Genomic DNA, 16,177 nt, shown 5'->3' on the forward strand with positions numbered 1-16,177 from the left:
GAATGATGAATTCCTTGGGCCACAAATAATGTTGTTATGTTTCTAAGGCCCTCTTTAGAGCATAAAGCTCTTTGTCATAGGTGGAATAATTCAAAGCTATGCCGTGAAGCTTTTCACTGAAGTAAGCTATAGGCTTAGAATCCTACATTAAAACAGCACCTATACCAATACCAGAAGCATCACATTAAATTTCAAATGCTTTAGAGAAATTAGGCAAAACAAGTAAAGAGGCATTAGTCAATTTATCCTTTAGGGTTTGGAAAGCCCTTTCTTGTGTTTCACCCCATTTAAATGTCACATTCTTCTTAACAAGTTCATTAAGAGGGGCAGCAATGCTGAGAAATACCTAACAAATCTCCTATAGAAGCTTGCTAAGTCATGGAAGCTTCTCACTTCACTTGCATTCTGAGGGGTTGGCCATTCACGAATAGCCTTAACTTTCTCCTCATCTACACGAATTCCCTGTAATCTAACAACAAATCCCAAAAAGATAACAAAGTCCATGTAAAAGAAACACTTTTGAAAATTAGCATATAGCTTATATTCCTTCAAGATGTCGAACACATTTTTAAGATGACTTATATGATCAGTCAAAGATTTACTATAAATCAGAATATCATCAAAGTAAACCACAACAAACTTGCCTATAAACTTTCTAAAAACATGATTCATTAATGCCATAAAAGTGCTAGAAGCATTAGTCAAACCAAAAGGCAAACTAACCATTCATATAATTCAAATTTAGTTTTAAAGGCAGTTTTCCATTCATCACCCTCTTTCATACTAATTTGATGATAACTACTTCTAAGATCAATTTTAGAAAAGATAAAAGCACCATGCAATTCATCAAGCATATCATCAAGTCCAAGGATAGGGTAACGATACTTTACAGTGATTTTGTTGATTGCTCTACAATTAATACACATCCTCTAAGATCCGTCTTTTTTTGACACCAAGATAATAGGGACAGCACAAGGGCTAAGGCTCTCACGCACAAAGCCTTTCATTATCAATTCCTCTACTTGGCGCTGGATCTCCTTAGTCTCTTCAGGGTTAGCCCTATAAGCAGGCTTGTTTAGAATAGCAGCTCCAGGCAAGAAATCTATCCTATGCTCAATTCCTCTTAAGGGAGGAAGTCTATCAGGAATTTCATCAAGGAATAGATCTCTATAATCCTGCAACAAAGAGACAACACTAGAAGGCAAAGTGGGGTCAAAAGTATTAGTAGAAAAATAAATATTCTTGGGAATTACAATAAAGGCTTGCTCACTCATCAAAGCCTCTTGAATCTTACTTTTCCCACACAATAATATTTTCTTTTCACTATTTTCCTTCACTCCCACCATTCTATTTTTTCTTTTCTCACCTTCTTACCACTCTTTTTCCTCTCTTTTGATTGATTTTCAAGTAAAGTAATACTCTCTTTCTTTTCTCTCTCACTCATGCCACAATCAAGGAGATCTCTCCTTTACTTGTAATCTTGAATAATCTTTAGTTGATCTTCATAGGCTTGGATGAGCCTAAGAGGATTTAATACAATAGTTTTGCCTTTAAAAGGCACCTTGTAACAATTTCTAAAACCATTATGAGTAGCCTTACTATCAAACTACCAAGGCCTACCTAATAACAAGTGTCCAGCAAGCATAGGGGCTACATCACATAATAAATCACAAGTATAAACTCCAACAGAGAAAGTAATCAACACTTGCTTAGAAACCCTAATTTCAATAAAATCATTCAACCATTGTAATTTGTAGGGCTTAGGGTGTGGAATTAAAGGTAAAGATAATTTATCTACAAGTAAAGTGCTAGCGACGTTAGTGCAACTACCACCATCAATTACCATGCTACATACTTTCTCTTTGATGAAGCATCTAGTGTGAAAAATATGCTCGCGTTGCTCATGCTTATCATCCTCCTTTGGTTGAATATTGAGAGCTCTTCTTGCCACTAAGATAGAGTCAACTACATCATTGCATTCAAGCTCATCATTTGATTCATGGGAGGTAGAATCATATCAACATTATCAGCATCATCTTTATCACTTTCATGCACACTATCATAGCCACCATCATCTCTCAAGGTCATAACCCTTTTATTGTTACAATCTCTCGCCATGTGACCCACACCATGACATTTGAAACACTTAATAGGAGAAGTGTTAGATAAATAAGAAGAAGGTTTAGGTTTAGAAGTTTTACCCTCATAGTTGGTCTTTATTTCTTCCTTGGCTTAGGATGTATCTTTGGCTTAGGAATCCTTCCATTTGGAAGTTGTCTTGGAGTCTTTCCAAGAGGATTTGGAACGTTTGTTCTTATTTCTCTGCTCCAACTTTATAGCCTTGTGTATGAGCTCTTCCTTGTCCACAAAAGTGTACAAGTCAAGCTTATCTCTCAACTCTAGCCTCAAACCATCCATAATTCTTGACATTGCTTCACATTCATTTTCTTGAATGTTTGCACAAAACTTCAAGATATTCAACTCGTGCACATACTCCTCTACTATCATAGATCCTTGAGAAAACATTCTCAATTTTCTATTCAGCTCTGTGTAGTAGTAGCTAGGGACATAAACCTTTCTCAAGTACCTTTTAAGCTTCTCCCATGTTTTAATGGGTTTTTTCGCAAGTTGGCTTCTTTTGTACTGCAAATCTTGCCACCAATAAATAGTATAGTCAGTGAAATTTAAAGAAGTAGTTTTTACCTTCCTTAACTCAGACAAATCAAGAGTCATGAAGATTTGGTCTATCTTCATTTCCCAATCAAGGTATTTTTCTGGATTGTTGCTACTTTTGAATGAAGGATACTTTACTTTTTGGTTCGATAAGTTAACACCACGCTTTAAGGATTTCTTTCCCTTAGGAGAAGGGGGTTCTTCATACTCCTCATTATCGCTGGGGATCTTATGCTTCTTTTCTTTAGAAGAAGAAGTCTCCGGCTCATCTTTATCCTCTTTATGGAACCTATGATCAAGTTCCAAGCAAAACTGCTGTAACTGTGTTTTGATAAGTTCTAAAACAGAGTTCATATCAATACTAGGGGATTCATTCTTATTACTCATGTTCACAGAAGCACTAGAAACCATATAAGATAAAAATAGGTCCTCACACACGCAAACTCACGTGTTTACTCTCAAGATAAATAAAGTCACTCGTGTTTTACAAAAAAAAAATTAATGGCTCTTTTTTTTTAATGATGAAAAACATACTTGCCTTTTATCACTCACAAAGCTTGTGGATAGAATCCAATGGTGAAACCAAACACAAATTAAGAAACTAAGAAACAATCAAGTGAATATCTTCTAAATTAAGAAACTAGAAAACAAGCACAAGATGAAAAGAGGATTTTTTTTTTGTAATTTTGAAACAAATAGAAATTAAGCTTGTGAAAGGAAAAACCACATGTGACAACAAAAATAAGAAAGAACGAAATAAAAGTCAAAGAGTCAAATACTCAAAGACAAAAATAGAAAACTAAATAACATAAGAGAGTAGCACAAATAGCAAATAAGAGAGTAGAGAATTTGAAAAGTGCTACCAAAAATTAAAAATAAGAAAGTGATCAACGTATAAGACTTTCTTATCACCAAGTTGACTTTTCTCTTTAGGAAACCTCTTGGTGACTTGAAGTTCAAGAATAGCTTTTTTCTACAGTTATAACTCACAGCAATATTTTTTTTGTTAATTTTTTTTTGAATTTTCGGATTTTTTTCTCTCTTTTTTTTTTTCTCAACACACTAACACTTTTTTTTGCCTTTTTTTTGCACGAATTTCTAGATATTTTTTTTCTCTTTTTTTGAGAAGGCTAATAAAATGAAAACTCACATAAGATAAAAAGTCACAAAGATGAAGAAGAAAAAAACCAAAAGATAGAAGTAGATGGGGTAGATAAGAGATAATCACAAAAAGAAATAACTCAAGATGAAAAAGAAGAAAGGAGGACAAGAATTTAAACCAAAACTAGCAACCAAAGCTCTGATACTAATTTGATAGGGGACGCGGAAGCAGAATCATGCCAGTTTAGGGATAGAACCCTGAAACAACAAAAACACAAGAACAAAAAGAAAAGGATGAAATTTATGATGGAAATAAAGAAAGATATGAAGTAAATAATAGGATAATGATCAATTAGAAGATCCTCTAGAGCACCTGCCTCTAAGAACCTCAACCTGCGAAAACACCACAAGAGTTGATCACACTCTTGATCACGTCTGTTTCTCACACGGGAAGCCACCATAAAGCACTAAGGCTCACAAGAGTTATAAACTCTAAAATGAATAATTTCATTCAACTTTTGTGTTGTTTACAATAGAGAGCATGCCTAATTTATATAGACTCGTAGAAAAGAATATTTCCTAAAATTAAAACCCTAATTTCCTAATACTAAAAGGAGAAATAATATAAAATAATGATAGAATATTCAGCCACATAATTTAGGAGATGTAATCCTAAAATTATGGGAATATAAAATTTAGAAATTAATACTATAATTAATTCTAACTTTTGACTAGATTCAAAATAGAAAATCAAATCAAAGGATCATTAAAATAGGAAATAAGTTAGGAGACAATCAAGGGATCATAAAGGATTTAAAATTACGCCACCTTTGACTTCTTCACTAGGGTTTCATGCCTCCTTGCTTGCAAGAGGCTCAACTTGTAGTCTTCCTTGCATTGGGCTAAGGTCTGCATCTCTTGGGCTTGACTTTTCATGAGTTTGGATCTTAAATACATTATACACGTATAGATACTCTCCTTTGGGCTTGAGAGGAGTGCTCCAATGCTCTCTAAGCTCTTGAACTTCTTGCACAAGACTGAATAAGGCTTGCTTCATGGCTTTAGTTCGGACTCTTGTCATTGGACCTCCAATATGTTGTAATGGGTCTTTAGGTACGTTGGATTGGAAGTATTGGGCTCCTTCTATGTCACCATGCTCATGATTACCATTCTCAAGCTTCGTTGCCATTAATGCTATGTCACCCATGCCATGGGGTCCATCAGGCTACTTTAATTGGGGTGAGATTTGGTTAAAAATATCTTATATTTTTAAACGGAGGGAGTATAAGTTAAATTATAAAATTACATTATTGTAAGAAAATCACTTTTAAATTAAAGTAATTGGTGTTTAATTTTTTTTCATTAATAATAATGAGTTAAATGTAATAATTATTTAAAAATTTTCATAGAACGTCACATTGAATGAATTTAAAAGCTAAACCAAATTTTATAAAGCATATTTAAATTAACTCATTCTCCTTGAATCGCCATATTTAAAACAATTTTACAAAGGTAAAATGAAACATCATATTTCGTTTTTATAAAACATATTTAAATATGTTTTATAAAAATAAATTTAAATTATAAATAATATATACACATTGCACAATCAAATTAGAATTAAGAATTAAAATTAATTTTATAATTAAGATTCAAGGTGAAGATTATGTACACAATTTTCTCCACTAAAGTACAATTTAGATTTAAAATGTTATTAAATTCTTTTTATAACAGAATATTATTTAATATTTTTATTCTTATCATAAATTATTTATCTTACGCCATGATCACTCAGTTTTTAAAATTAAAAATAAGAGTAGTATGATGGGAATTTACAGTGATGGGAGGGTCTGTGAAATAATGGGAGAGGAATGAGGAAATAGTATGAATTATGACAAATCTATAAATCATTTTAAAAATATATCGAGTGAGAAAAAAAATATTGGAAGAAGTGAGAGTCTGATAGTTGTGGAAATCATATCAGGAATTATGATTTTAACATTGTAATATTTGAGAAAATAAAATAAAAAATTTGATGTGGCACATTGAAATTGTAAATTTTATAAAATGATAAATTATATGAATATTCTATATAATTATATGCAAATTTTTTTTAGAATAAAGACAATATTTGAGTATATGTAGTAAAAAATATTCATCACCTCCCCAATAACATCAATGAAAATTCTTCCAAGAAAATAAACCTTCATTTTACTTTTCCTTTTTGAAATAAACTCAACTTCAACAGCTTCAACAACCAAGTGTGTAAGCAAAATTATGTTGATATGGCATCATATTTTATGTAACATAATGAAGGGAAATTATAAATATCATAATTGCATAAATGTGATCTAACTCTAAAATCAAACCAAAACACTTTAGACCAAAGCTCAAGAGAAGAACTATAAGAATAACCCAAAGTTAGTGCATTGGAATTTAAAAACCATGCTAAATACACCCTTAAGTAGCATTCAATTATATAAAACAAAATTTTGAAAATTATATCGTCTCTTAAAAGGAATAATATAAAATAATATCAAGTCCTTTATAAGATAATTAGTATGAAGGATGAATTATAGAAGGAGGAAACTAAGAAGCATGATTAATCGCAAATAATAAAATCACAGAAAAAAAGAGGTGAACTCTCTTAACAGGCTATCATTCCCCGAGCTTAAATTAGAAACATGATGCCATTAGTTGTGCCCAAAACACTTCCAATTTAATGAAAAGTAGTAATTTTGTGCACCAATTGTTGTAGCTTACCTCTCCTTTACATTTGAACCTTTGTTAGTTTCCAAGTAAACAAAACAATATAAAAGCTTGGATCATATAACCATATCTATCAATGAATGGTCAAAAAAATATATAAGACATTTATTTTATAGAAAATTCATACGGCCATGCTTGATCTCAAAGTGGCCAAGTAGAGAACAAAATTAATGCGTCAGAGCCCCAACACAGCCTCATTAGATTAGATGTGAGAAAGATATAGAAAATTATATGAAAAGATATGAATCAAACTTTTTTTCTAGAGAATGAAGAAAATGAATTAATGACCTAAGGAGCCAAGGAGGGGATGAGGTGACAATGACTTCACATATTAGACCTTGCTGGCAGTGGATATTTTATGCTTACGTTATATTGAATGCTTAAAAGGAGAAGGAGAAGACTACAAGCATGGGATTCAAGGAGGCAGTGAGTAGAGAAATATATCGAAACAATACGATTTTTTGTTAACATGAGTAGAGAGTTTATAATTCGTGAAAGTTTTTTAAAATTTTAAAATTTAAAATAAAATGATAGGATGTTATATTGATAATGTGAGATATCATGGGGGAAAAAATTAGAGATAAAACAATATGTGAAGGTTTTCAATATTTTAAAAATTAAAATTTAAAATTTAAAATAAAAGAATATGAAGTTATAATAATAGGAAAGATAATAAAAAATATTATAAATAAAATAAAATAAAGGAGTTAAAATAGCGGGAGAGAAAATAAGGGATAAAGGAAAGTAGTTTCTATAATTTTTAGAGATATTTCAATAAAATATTTATAAAAAAATCAATGTTAATGTGGAAGTTATGATAATGGTAGACATCATGGGAGAAAAGACTATATATATTTATATTATAAAAAGTAAAAGATTATAGTAAATCGAAATAAAGGGGAGAGAGAAATAAAATATAAGAGGAAGTGGTTTGGTTCGTTTTAGATATATTGTAATTATTATAATAACAAATTTTTTTTAAATGAAGGCTAGACTTGCAGTGTATAATGGAAAGTTAGAACTGGAGTGGGGTCATTTTGTAATTTTAAATTTGAATATTTAAAATTATGAATATTATGTGGCATCATTATACTGCTTATAGTTTTACTTTTAAAAAATTTAAAATTATGAATAAATTAAATTAAATAATCTAGGCATGAAGAACATGTGACATCATCATATTGATTGCAATTCTAATTTTTATATATAAAAAATATATAGTTATCCAATAATTTCTTAATTCATAAATCATATATATTTAATTAAATTATAAATGAGAATTCAGTTAATTAAAAATATAAATAGAATTTAATGTAAATATTTTATTAATTCACATGATTATAAGAACATTGGTATAAAAGTTTTAATTTATTATTTAATTTAATTTTAATTTGTCTATTTAAATGATTTAATTTTTCAAGAAAATTATTTAAATTATTATTCACAAAATGATAGTATTTGGGAAGTTATATTTAAGATCATAGAAAAGAATATCGAAGATAAAGGAAAATAATTTTTATTAATTTTTAAAATAATAATTTAAATAGGAATAAGTATTATTTATCTAGATATATTTAAGATTTTTTAAATTAAAATTTTAAATTTTAAATAAAATAGAAAATTATATTTGAGATTTTGAGGTCATGAAAGAAAAGTTATATTATAAAAAAATTTAATAAAAAACTTAAAAGAAAATTAAAAACTAAATCTCACGTGGCAGCAAAAAATTATAGGAAAGGAAAAAATAGGCATTTATCATCATTGTAGCTATATTTGTTATTCTACTGTTATATATATAGATATATTATTTTGACCCAAGATCCGCGGAGGTTTACTAGCTTAGAGTCTGATTTTGACTTTTGAGGTCTAATACATCAAATATAGCCTCTTGATTTGCAGGGAAATGCCAATAATTCTTTCGGGTCTTTCGATTTTTCTTTTGTTTGGGGTTCGATGAGTCTTGTTTTGTTATAATTGAGATTTCTATTAATAAAATTGTTACTTTTGGCACACAAAAAATTCATTAATTCGAACCAATAAAAATAAGTTATATCATTAAAATTATTGGTTAAGAATTTCTATGATTTGCATCTTTATTCCTAATAAATGTTAGTTGCACAAAATTCTTCAACAAATTGACCTATATATGTATTAAGACAAACTTTGTGTATTAAGAAAAAGTTGACACTACTTTGTTCATTAAGAAAAAAAATAGATCATCTACTCATTGTTGAAATCTATATAGATGATATAATATTTGATGCTATTGACCATTCTTTGTGTAAGGAATTTTTGAGTCATTGTAGGGAGAACTTGAAATGTCAATGATGAGAGAGCTGAATTTCTTCTTAGGTTTACAAATCAAACAAAGAAAAGAAGGAATCTTTATTTGTCAAACCAAATGTTAGAGGGAGATGCTTAAGAGGTTTGGAATGGATTAAGTAAATGGAATAAAGGCTCACATGAGTTCCTCTATCAAAATAGATGATGATGCAACATGAATAGAGTATGACTATAAATCATATAGAGGAATGATCGGGTCACTCTTATATCTCACTACAAGTCAGAGTACATTGCTGCTAGGTTATGTTGTTCTCAAATCCTTTGGATGAAGCAGCAAATTAAAGGCTTTGGGATAAAACTCAAAGAATTTTTCAATCAACTGTGACAGCACAAGTACAATATGCTTGAGAAAGAATCTAGTACAATATTCAAGAACAAAAGCATATCAATATCAGACATTACTTTACCATAGATTATATATAAAAGAAAGATGTGATGGTGGAGCTCATCCCTATAGAATTTCAACTAGTAGACATTTTCACCAAACCATTGGCAATTAAGCAATTCATATATATAAGGAGAGAATTAGATTTATTAAATCCTAATAAACTGTAAATATTTCTAACTCAACTTGAGATTATGCTTTTCAATTTCAATAAAAATTTAACTTAAGCTTCAAAGTGTTTTAAGTTGTTTTTTCAAGACTCCATCAGTATATTTCAGAATAACAAGTTTATATCATAATTAACTTGTTTTATAAGTGTCTGTAAGCTTAAAAGTGCTTATTTTGAAATAAACAACATATTCAGGAATAGTGGAGATTATTGCAGAGTAAAGGAATTATTCCATAATAAGGAAGGACGTTAAAGAAAAGCTCATGAGGAAACTATTGGGAAATAGCTCATTCACCTTCAAACAAGACATAGCTATTCTAAAATACTATTCTAAAATAAAGGCTCCTACTTTGGAATAAGTTATTTGGAAGGAGGCAAGCTACTTTGCAAACTACCACCACCACTACTACTACCACCACCATTACTACCACTATCACTACCACTACCATTGCTCCTACTGTTCTTGCTCCTGCTGCTACTCCTACTCTTGCTATTGTTACTGCTGCTACTGCTACTACTACTATGACTATTGCTGCTGTTGGTACTATTGTTGCTGCTACTACTGCTCCTACTACTACTCTTACTGCTACTACTTCTGCTCCAAATACTACTCTTATTTCTACTGCTGCTGCTCCATTGCTCCTCCTCCTACTACTACTGGTGCTCCTCCTACTGCTACTGTTGTTACTGCTCCTCCTACTACTACTACTACTAGTGCTACTATCGCTGTTGCTTTTAATACTCCTGTTACTGCTGCTACTGCTAATGCTACTGCTGCTGCTACTACTGTTGCTACTGCTATTGCTACTACTGCTACTATTACTATTACTGCTATTGCTACTAGTAGTGCTACTCTTGCCACTGCTGTGTTGCTGCTATTGCTACAACTACTTCTACTACTATTTTGACCACCACCACCACCTAGTACGACTATTACCACCACCACCACTCCTGTTGCTGTTGCTCCTACTACTACTACTATGAGTACCACTATTACCACCACCACCACAACTACTACCACTACCATCACTACCACTACCATTAATACTTCACTACTACTGTTGTTGTTGCTGCTGCTGGTACTACTACTACTACTATTTGGAGTTAAAATTTTAAAATCTGTCTCTTAAATTCCTTGACGACTAGTTGGTTAAATTGGATTAAAAGGTAACTTATTCAAAATAAGCTATTTACTTATATTCTCAATTCATTTTCTCCTACTCTCACCTATTATGAGGTAACCATAAACACTTTGCACCTGACAAATCTTTTTAGATCTCTTAGTCTTTCCAAATTCCTCTCAAAAGCTTTATGAACTCAACCTCTCGACTAAATCTCCTCATCTAAAACAACCAATTAACCTCTTGATTAGCTCACTCGATCATGTTTATGGAGGGCTATCTAATTGTCACGCCCTAAAACTTGGAGAGTGACTGGCACGAGAGATGAACCATTTCACACCTCCTTCTAAGCCTTAAATCATAAGTTCATTCTATTTCTTAAATGAAATCAGATTTATTTTGAAATTATAACACTTTTGACACTAATAATTATAACCAATTTTCAACGTGTTCGTAAAAATTTTGACAGAACCTCCCCCTATAAATGTGATCTCCCCAAAATTTTTACAATACATTGACGCAGTCAAAAAGTCAAATAAACGAGGAGCTTAGCTCCTTCCAGTCGACAGACAGTATATCTATAAAAATAAAAGTCCTGATTATAGCTTATGTGGAGCACCTAATTGTACTTTTCAAAAATAAAATAAAACTAAGATATATAAACATTAATAATTACATCAAAATAAAAATTTCAATCAATCCTTCACCTGTCTATAAATGCTCAAGGTTGATAGCAAGATCAACGTCAACTAAGGCATCTGAGACAAAAATAATTTTTTAGTGAATAACGTCCCAACAATAAATAAAATGAAAAGTTTGGAATAGTTATGTAAGTTAAAGAGACAACAATTTCTATAAAAATTTAATAAACTTCATAATAAAATGGCTCTATAAAATTTTAAATAAAATCTCAAATCATTAAACTATCATAGTAAATGATAATTTCACTTGACTTTAAGAAAGCACATAAATGAAATAAATATTTGTAAACAAATTACTAACTAAAAACCAATAGAATATGAAATCATCAAATGATTAAGTTCATAATTATTGAGACTTATCAGAATAATTTACAAACATGGACACACAGTCCATGAGGGTAACTAACCAAACGTGGCTTATGCCACGAAAACAAACATGGACATATGTAACCAAACGTAGCCGAAGCCATGAAACAAACATGGACACACAGTCCACGAAGATAATTCTAACCAAACGCAGCTTGAAGCCACAAAACAAACACGGGTACAAAGCCCATGAATAACCATCCTTCCATTCCACATGCGTTGGCCATCGCACGGGGTTAGCACCTCCTATAAGCACCATGCTAGCTAGGTGTACCATGACGCGCCAAGGGCTAACGGAACTGCCATTAGCAACCAGTGTTCTATATAAAGTCTCTTTTTAAAATTATTTTCAGACATGCGAGAAAATCATCACTTTCAAAATACAGTTCTCATTCTCAAAATCAAACTCGCATGAATACTTTTAAGTTTTAGAACTTGCCAGAATCAAATTTCATATCCAATGCTCATGCTTGCATTTATTGAATAAAAAAAATTTTCAACTTCGAATTCACATGAATCATTCTCTATATCTATCCAATATTTAATAGAATAAAAATCTCTCAATCAAAGTTCAAACTTGATTTAATTGATCAAATAATATTTCAAATTTGGTAAAGCTAATTTCTCAAAATAAAGTAATGTTAATCAACAAATATGCAATAATCGCATTAATGCTATAAAATGATTTTTAGAAAAATATAATATTTTAGTAAATGAAATTTTGATTAAAAAAAATTAGTTGGAACGCTATTTACTTACCTGAAATTCTCAAGAGATAAAATTTCACCTCTTGCAGCTTCAATCAAACTCATTTTCCAAATACCTTATATATCATATTAAGATTTTTATTAAACCTTCAAACAATACAATAGTTCCTTTTTAACATCATCCTTAACAAAATTAAACTCTAGTAAATTTCAAACTTTAGAACTGAAGCTTTACACAAATTTTTTTTTCATCATTAACATTTTATCAAACCACCAAATATACATCATTTCCAATCCATTCATAAAAACTCTAGCATCCAATTAAATATATATATATATATATATATATTTCAACAAACTATCCATTTTCAAGAATTCAAATAATCACATTATTAATGTCATAATGACAACATCCCTATAAAAATTCAGGATCAATGAAATTTTCAAAAAATGAAGAATCAACAAAGTTCTCCTAGTAGGAATTTCATCCAATACTCATGGGCATTAATTATATAGCTAATACTAATCTCATCCTCTTCAATTTCACTTTACTAACAATCATTTTGTCAGGCACCTTTATGTGCGAATTTTTTTTTTCTAAACCAAACTACTCCTTCTTCCTTTCCAACCTCCAAAATTTTACAATAAGTAATTTTAATCAATCAATCTCCTAATCTCCATTCCTCTAATATAAAGAAATGAATTTAACTCAAGAAAATAAACTTAAATCATCTTCAACGGTACAGCCAACAACTGAACAAGAAAAGGGAATCAAAAACTATTACCAGTACTAATCATAAATAGAGATTTGACACAAGAAAAAGAAAAAGAAATGAGAAAGATTTGAAGTGCTTGACCTTAGATCTCCATGGCATAGAGCAATGAGAAGGAGATGATTTAGATGGTTGAGCAGGGGAGAGGCAAAACTGATGCAGCACGCAATAAACGAAAGAAACTGGATCAACAGCACCAGTCGAAGCTAGCGATGGCACTGCCAATAGCTCCGACAACTGTGCTCCTCACCCATCCATAACCCAAACGTGAACGCTGAAGGAAGACAGACAAAGATGGAGAGCGAGCAGGAAGGAGAAGAAATCACACGAAGCATAAGAAGAAAAGGAAAGAGTGGAGCATCCCATGGCCACCAAAACAGCGACGTCACCAGACCACCCAAGAACAGGGCAACGTTGCTGTTTGAAGGAGATCTTACATCAACTATCACAGCAGATGAAGACCAGATGAGGAGACGCGGTGGACAAAGGGAAGATGAGGATCGACGTTGGACAGAGGGAACAAACAGCAACCACCGGCACACCCACTTCGATATTGATGACAGCAGACAGAGGAAGATGGTGAACTAGACTTAAAGCTTCTCGAAATATATTCTCTGCCTCTCCCTTAGATAAATGTGAGACTGATTGGAAAAGAAGAGGGAAGGAAAATATCTGATGGTTAAGTAGAGGGCATTTTTGTAATTTCACATAAGTTAAGACAAAAATAAAACCTAACTCTCCCTTGAGGATTCGAACCTACAACAAATGGGCAGCCACCAAGCAAGTTGCCATAACGCTAGCACCACCTTATCACATTTGTTACAAAATTGATATAAATACATTTGAAATACCTTTTTATAAACTTTAATATCAATTAAATTCTGGGTCACTATACTAATCAAGATATTGGATTTGCCTACTGATGGGTTAATTTTCATATTATCTAACATCAACTTCACCAAGCCAATAACGCAAAAGACTTTAGCACCTAACTAGGAGCCAATTGATCCACCTATGACCAAGCCAGCTATTATGCCTATGCTCCACAAGATTCTTAATCATATCTTAACTTGAGTCATCTTGGGGAAGCAAATTAGATTCAATGCTTTGAATTAGGAATACTATATCTATATGACTGCCATGATTAAGGGGATAAAGATCAATATAGTTGCAATTATCTTTGAGAAGATGAAATTTTTAGTCTCTCTGGATCATAAAAGGGCTAGGATATCTCTACTGTATAGATCTCTCATCTCTAGGATTCTAGATGATTTGAAAATCAAATACTCAAAGATAGGAAGAAGACTTATGTTGACATCATGGAACATACTACTTTAAAAAAGGTGCATCTTCTAGCGGAAAGAGAAGGTTAAGGGGAAGCTTCATCGTTGCTCCAATAAATCTTACTTCCTTTATGCACTCCTTTCACTACTACAAAATAAGTTTACAGGAGTACTTTTTTTTTTTTTACTTAGGGAGCGCTTTTGAAGCGCTCACATATCGAGCGCTCCGAAATGTACAGGAGCGCTTAAAAAAGCGCTCTTGTAAGTACCCTATATAGGAGCGCTTTTAGAAAAGCGCTTCCGTAAGAGTGCTGCAATTTCTAAAAGCACATGTCATGTACAGGAGCGCTCTATATAAGAGCGCTCCTGTATGATGCATACGGGAGTGCTCTCTATAGGAGCACTCCCGTATGCTAACACCTTACCGGAGCGCTCTTTAGAAGAGCGCTCTTGTATGCCCCTATACATGAACACTCTTTATAGGAACGCTCCCGTATGCTGACAACTTACCAGAGTGCTCTTTTAAAGAGTGCTCCCGTAAGTTACTTTACAAGAGCGCTCTTTAAATGAGCGCTCTCGTATATTATATTTATTTTTTAAAATTAAATTTTTTAAATTTTTCCTTTTAAATATCTTTAACAATGGCAATTCATAATATCAAAAACTAATTTAAAAATAATATCAACATAAAAATTTATATACAAGAAAAAAATTTAAAACTGATACAACAATTTCAATTTTCTAACTAACCTAGTTTAATTTCTAACAAGCCTAACAAATGAAACTATTGTCATTTTTTTAACATTGAAATCTAACTTCCTATCACAAACAATCAATAATATATTTTAACCATTCTTCAACTAAATCTTCTATTTGCTTCATAGTAAAATGCGAATATCTTGCTCCAACAAAATACTACACAAGATATAAAAGTAATATATAAGTAATTAACATTATATTACTTAATTTCAAAGCTTTTAACTTACATTTTCAGGAATGATCAACACTTATTGTGTGATTACTTCTCTCATAAACTTCATAACATAGTATCCACACTCCCAACCTTGTAATTGTGTAGGTACCTATAAAACAATAAAAGATGTCATTTATATGGTAGAAATAAATTCTAACTTAATTTAAAATACTTCAGTGATGAAGTTATATATATGATATAAGTATTTGCTGTCAAAAATCCGGCAAAGTCTCCCCTATAACTTGGAAGTTTCAGAATTTTTCAAAAATTCTACATCAATCCAGAATAACATATTGAGAATAACAAACATAAAATATCAATCAAACAATCATTTAGATATATACCAACTTTTTTTATTAAGAAAATAATACAAACCTTTATTCTTTTTCATGAATAAAACTCAACAGGATCAGGTCTTTTGGTGTTTGGAGGGAGACCTTTACCTCCTCGATAACGTGCTACAGCCCTATTATATAATGATTAAGCATACCAAGTAAAAATTAATTGTTATGATAAACATATATAAAGAATATAGAACTAAAAACTTACCAATTAAATAATATCCTCATAGATTTGTAGTTCTTAAAGTCACTATCTCTTAATAAATCAAGATAATAAATCACAGGGACGAATGGATTGATACAAACAAGCACCAATGTTGCCTGAAAAAATAAAATATTTCATTAACTAAAATATCAACTAAAGTTAAAAATAAACAATAATAACAATTTACCCTGAATTGTGAGGGGCTAAAAATAACATGTTTCGTTTGCCTTTGGCTTTGAATGCATCAGTAATCTTTTGAGAATGGTA

At 31.3% G+C, this 16,177-nt stretch overlaps 1 protein-coding gene across 3 annotated transcripts; it reads right to left on the minus strand.

Annotated features, from left to right (window-relative positions):
- Nucleotides 1-2,040: 2,040 nt before the first annotated feature.
- On the minus strand, nucleotides 2,041-13,718 carry LOC129305110 (uncharacterized). 3 transcript variants are annotated; one of them, XM_054945038.1, is made up of 3 exons: nucleotides 13,193-13,718; nucleotides 11,269-11,319; nucleotides 2,041-4,999 (listed from the first exon to the last, which is right to left on the minus strand). In XM_054945038.1, the coding sequence occupies exon 3, from the start codon at nucleotides 3,082-3,084 to the stop codon at nucleotides 2,251-2,253; it is 834 nt and encodes a 277-aa protein (XP_054801013.1). In that variant the 5' UTR covers nucleotides 3,085-4,999; nucleotides 11,269-11,319; nucleotides 13,193-13,718; the 3' UTR covers nucleotides 2,041-2,250. The 3 variants fall into 3 exon arrangements, with proteins under 3 accessions (XP_054801013.1, XP_054801014.1, XP_054801015.1); XM_054945039.1 differs by lacking the exon at nucleotides 11,269-11,319; XM_054945040.1 differs by lacking the exon at nucleotides 13,193-13,718 and having other exon boundaries at nucleotides 11,269-13,183.
- Between the last annotated feature and the right edge of the window lie 2,459 nt (nucleotides 13,719-16,177).

This window comes from Prosopis cineraria, unplaced genomic scaffold (genome assembly GCF_029017545.1).
Source record: "Prosopis cineraria cultivar Desert tree isolate PC_DT_omini unplaced genomic scaffold, ASM2901754v1 PC3, whole genome shotgun sequence".
Lineage (NCBI taxonomy): Eukaryota > Viridiplantae > Streptophyta > Magnoliopsida > Fabales > Fabaceae > Prosopis > Prosopis cineraria.

Bases quoted from the DNA above. Each gene is read 5' to 3' on its own strand.
- LOC129305110 (XM_054945039.1), bottom strand. From the start codon at position 3,084: ATGGTTTCTAGTGCTTCTGTGAACATGAGTAATAAGAATGAATCCCCT.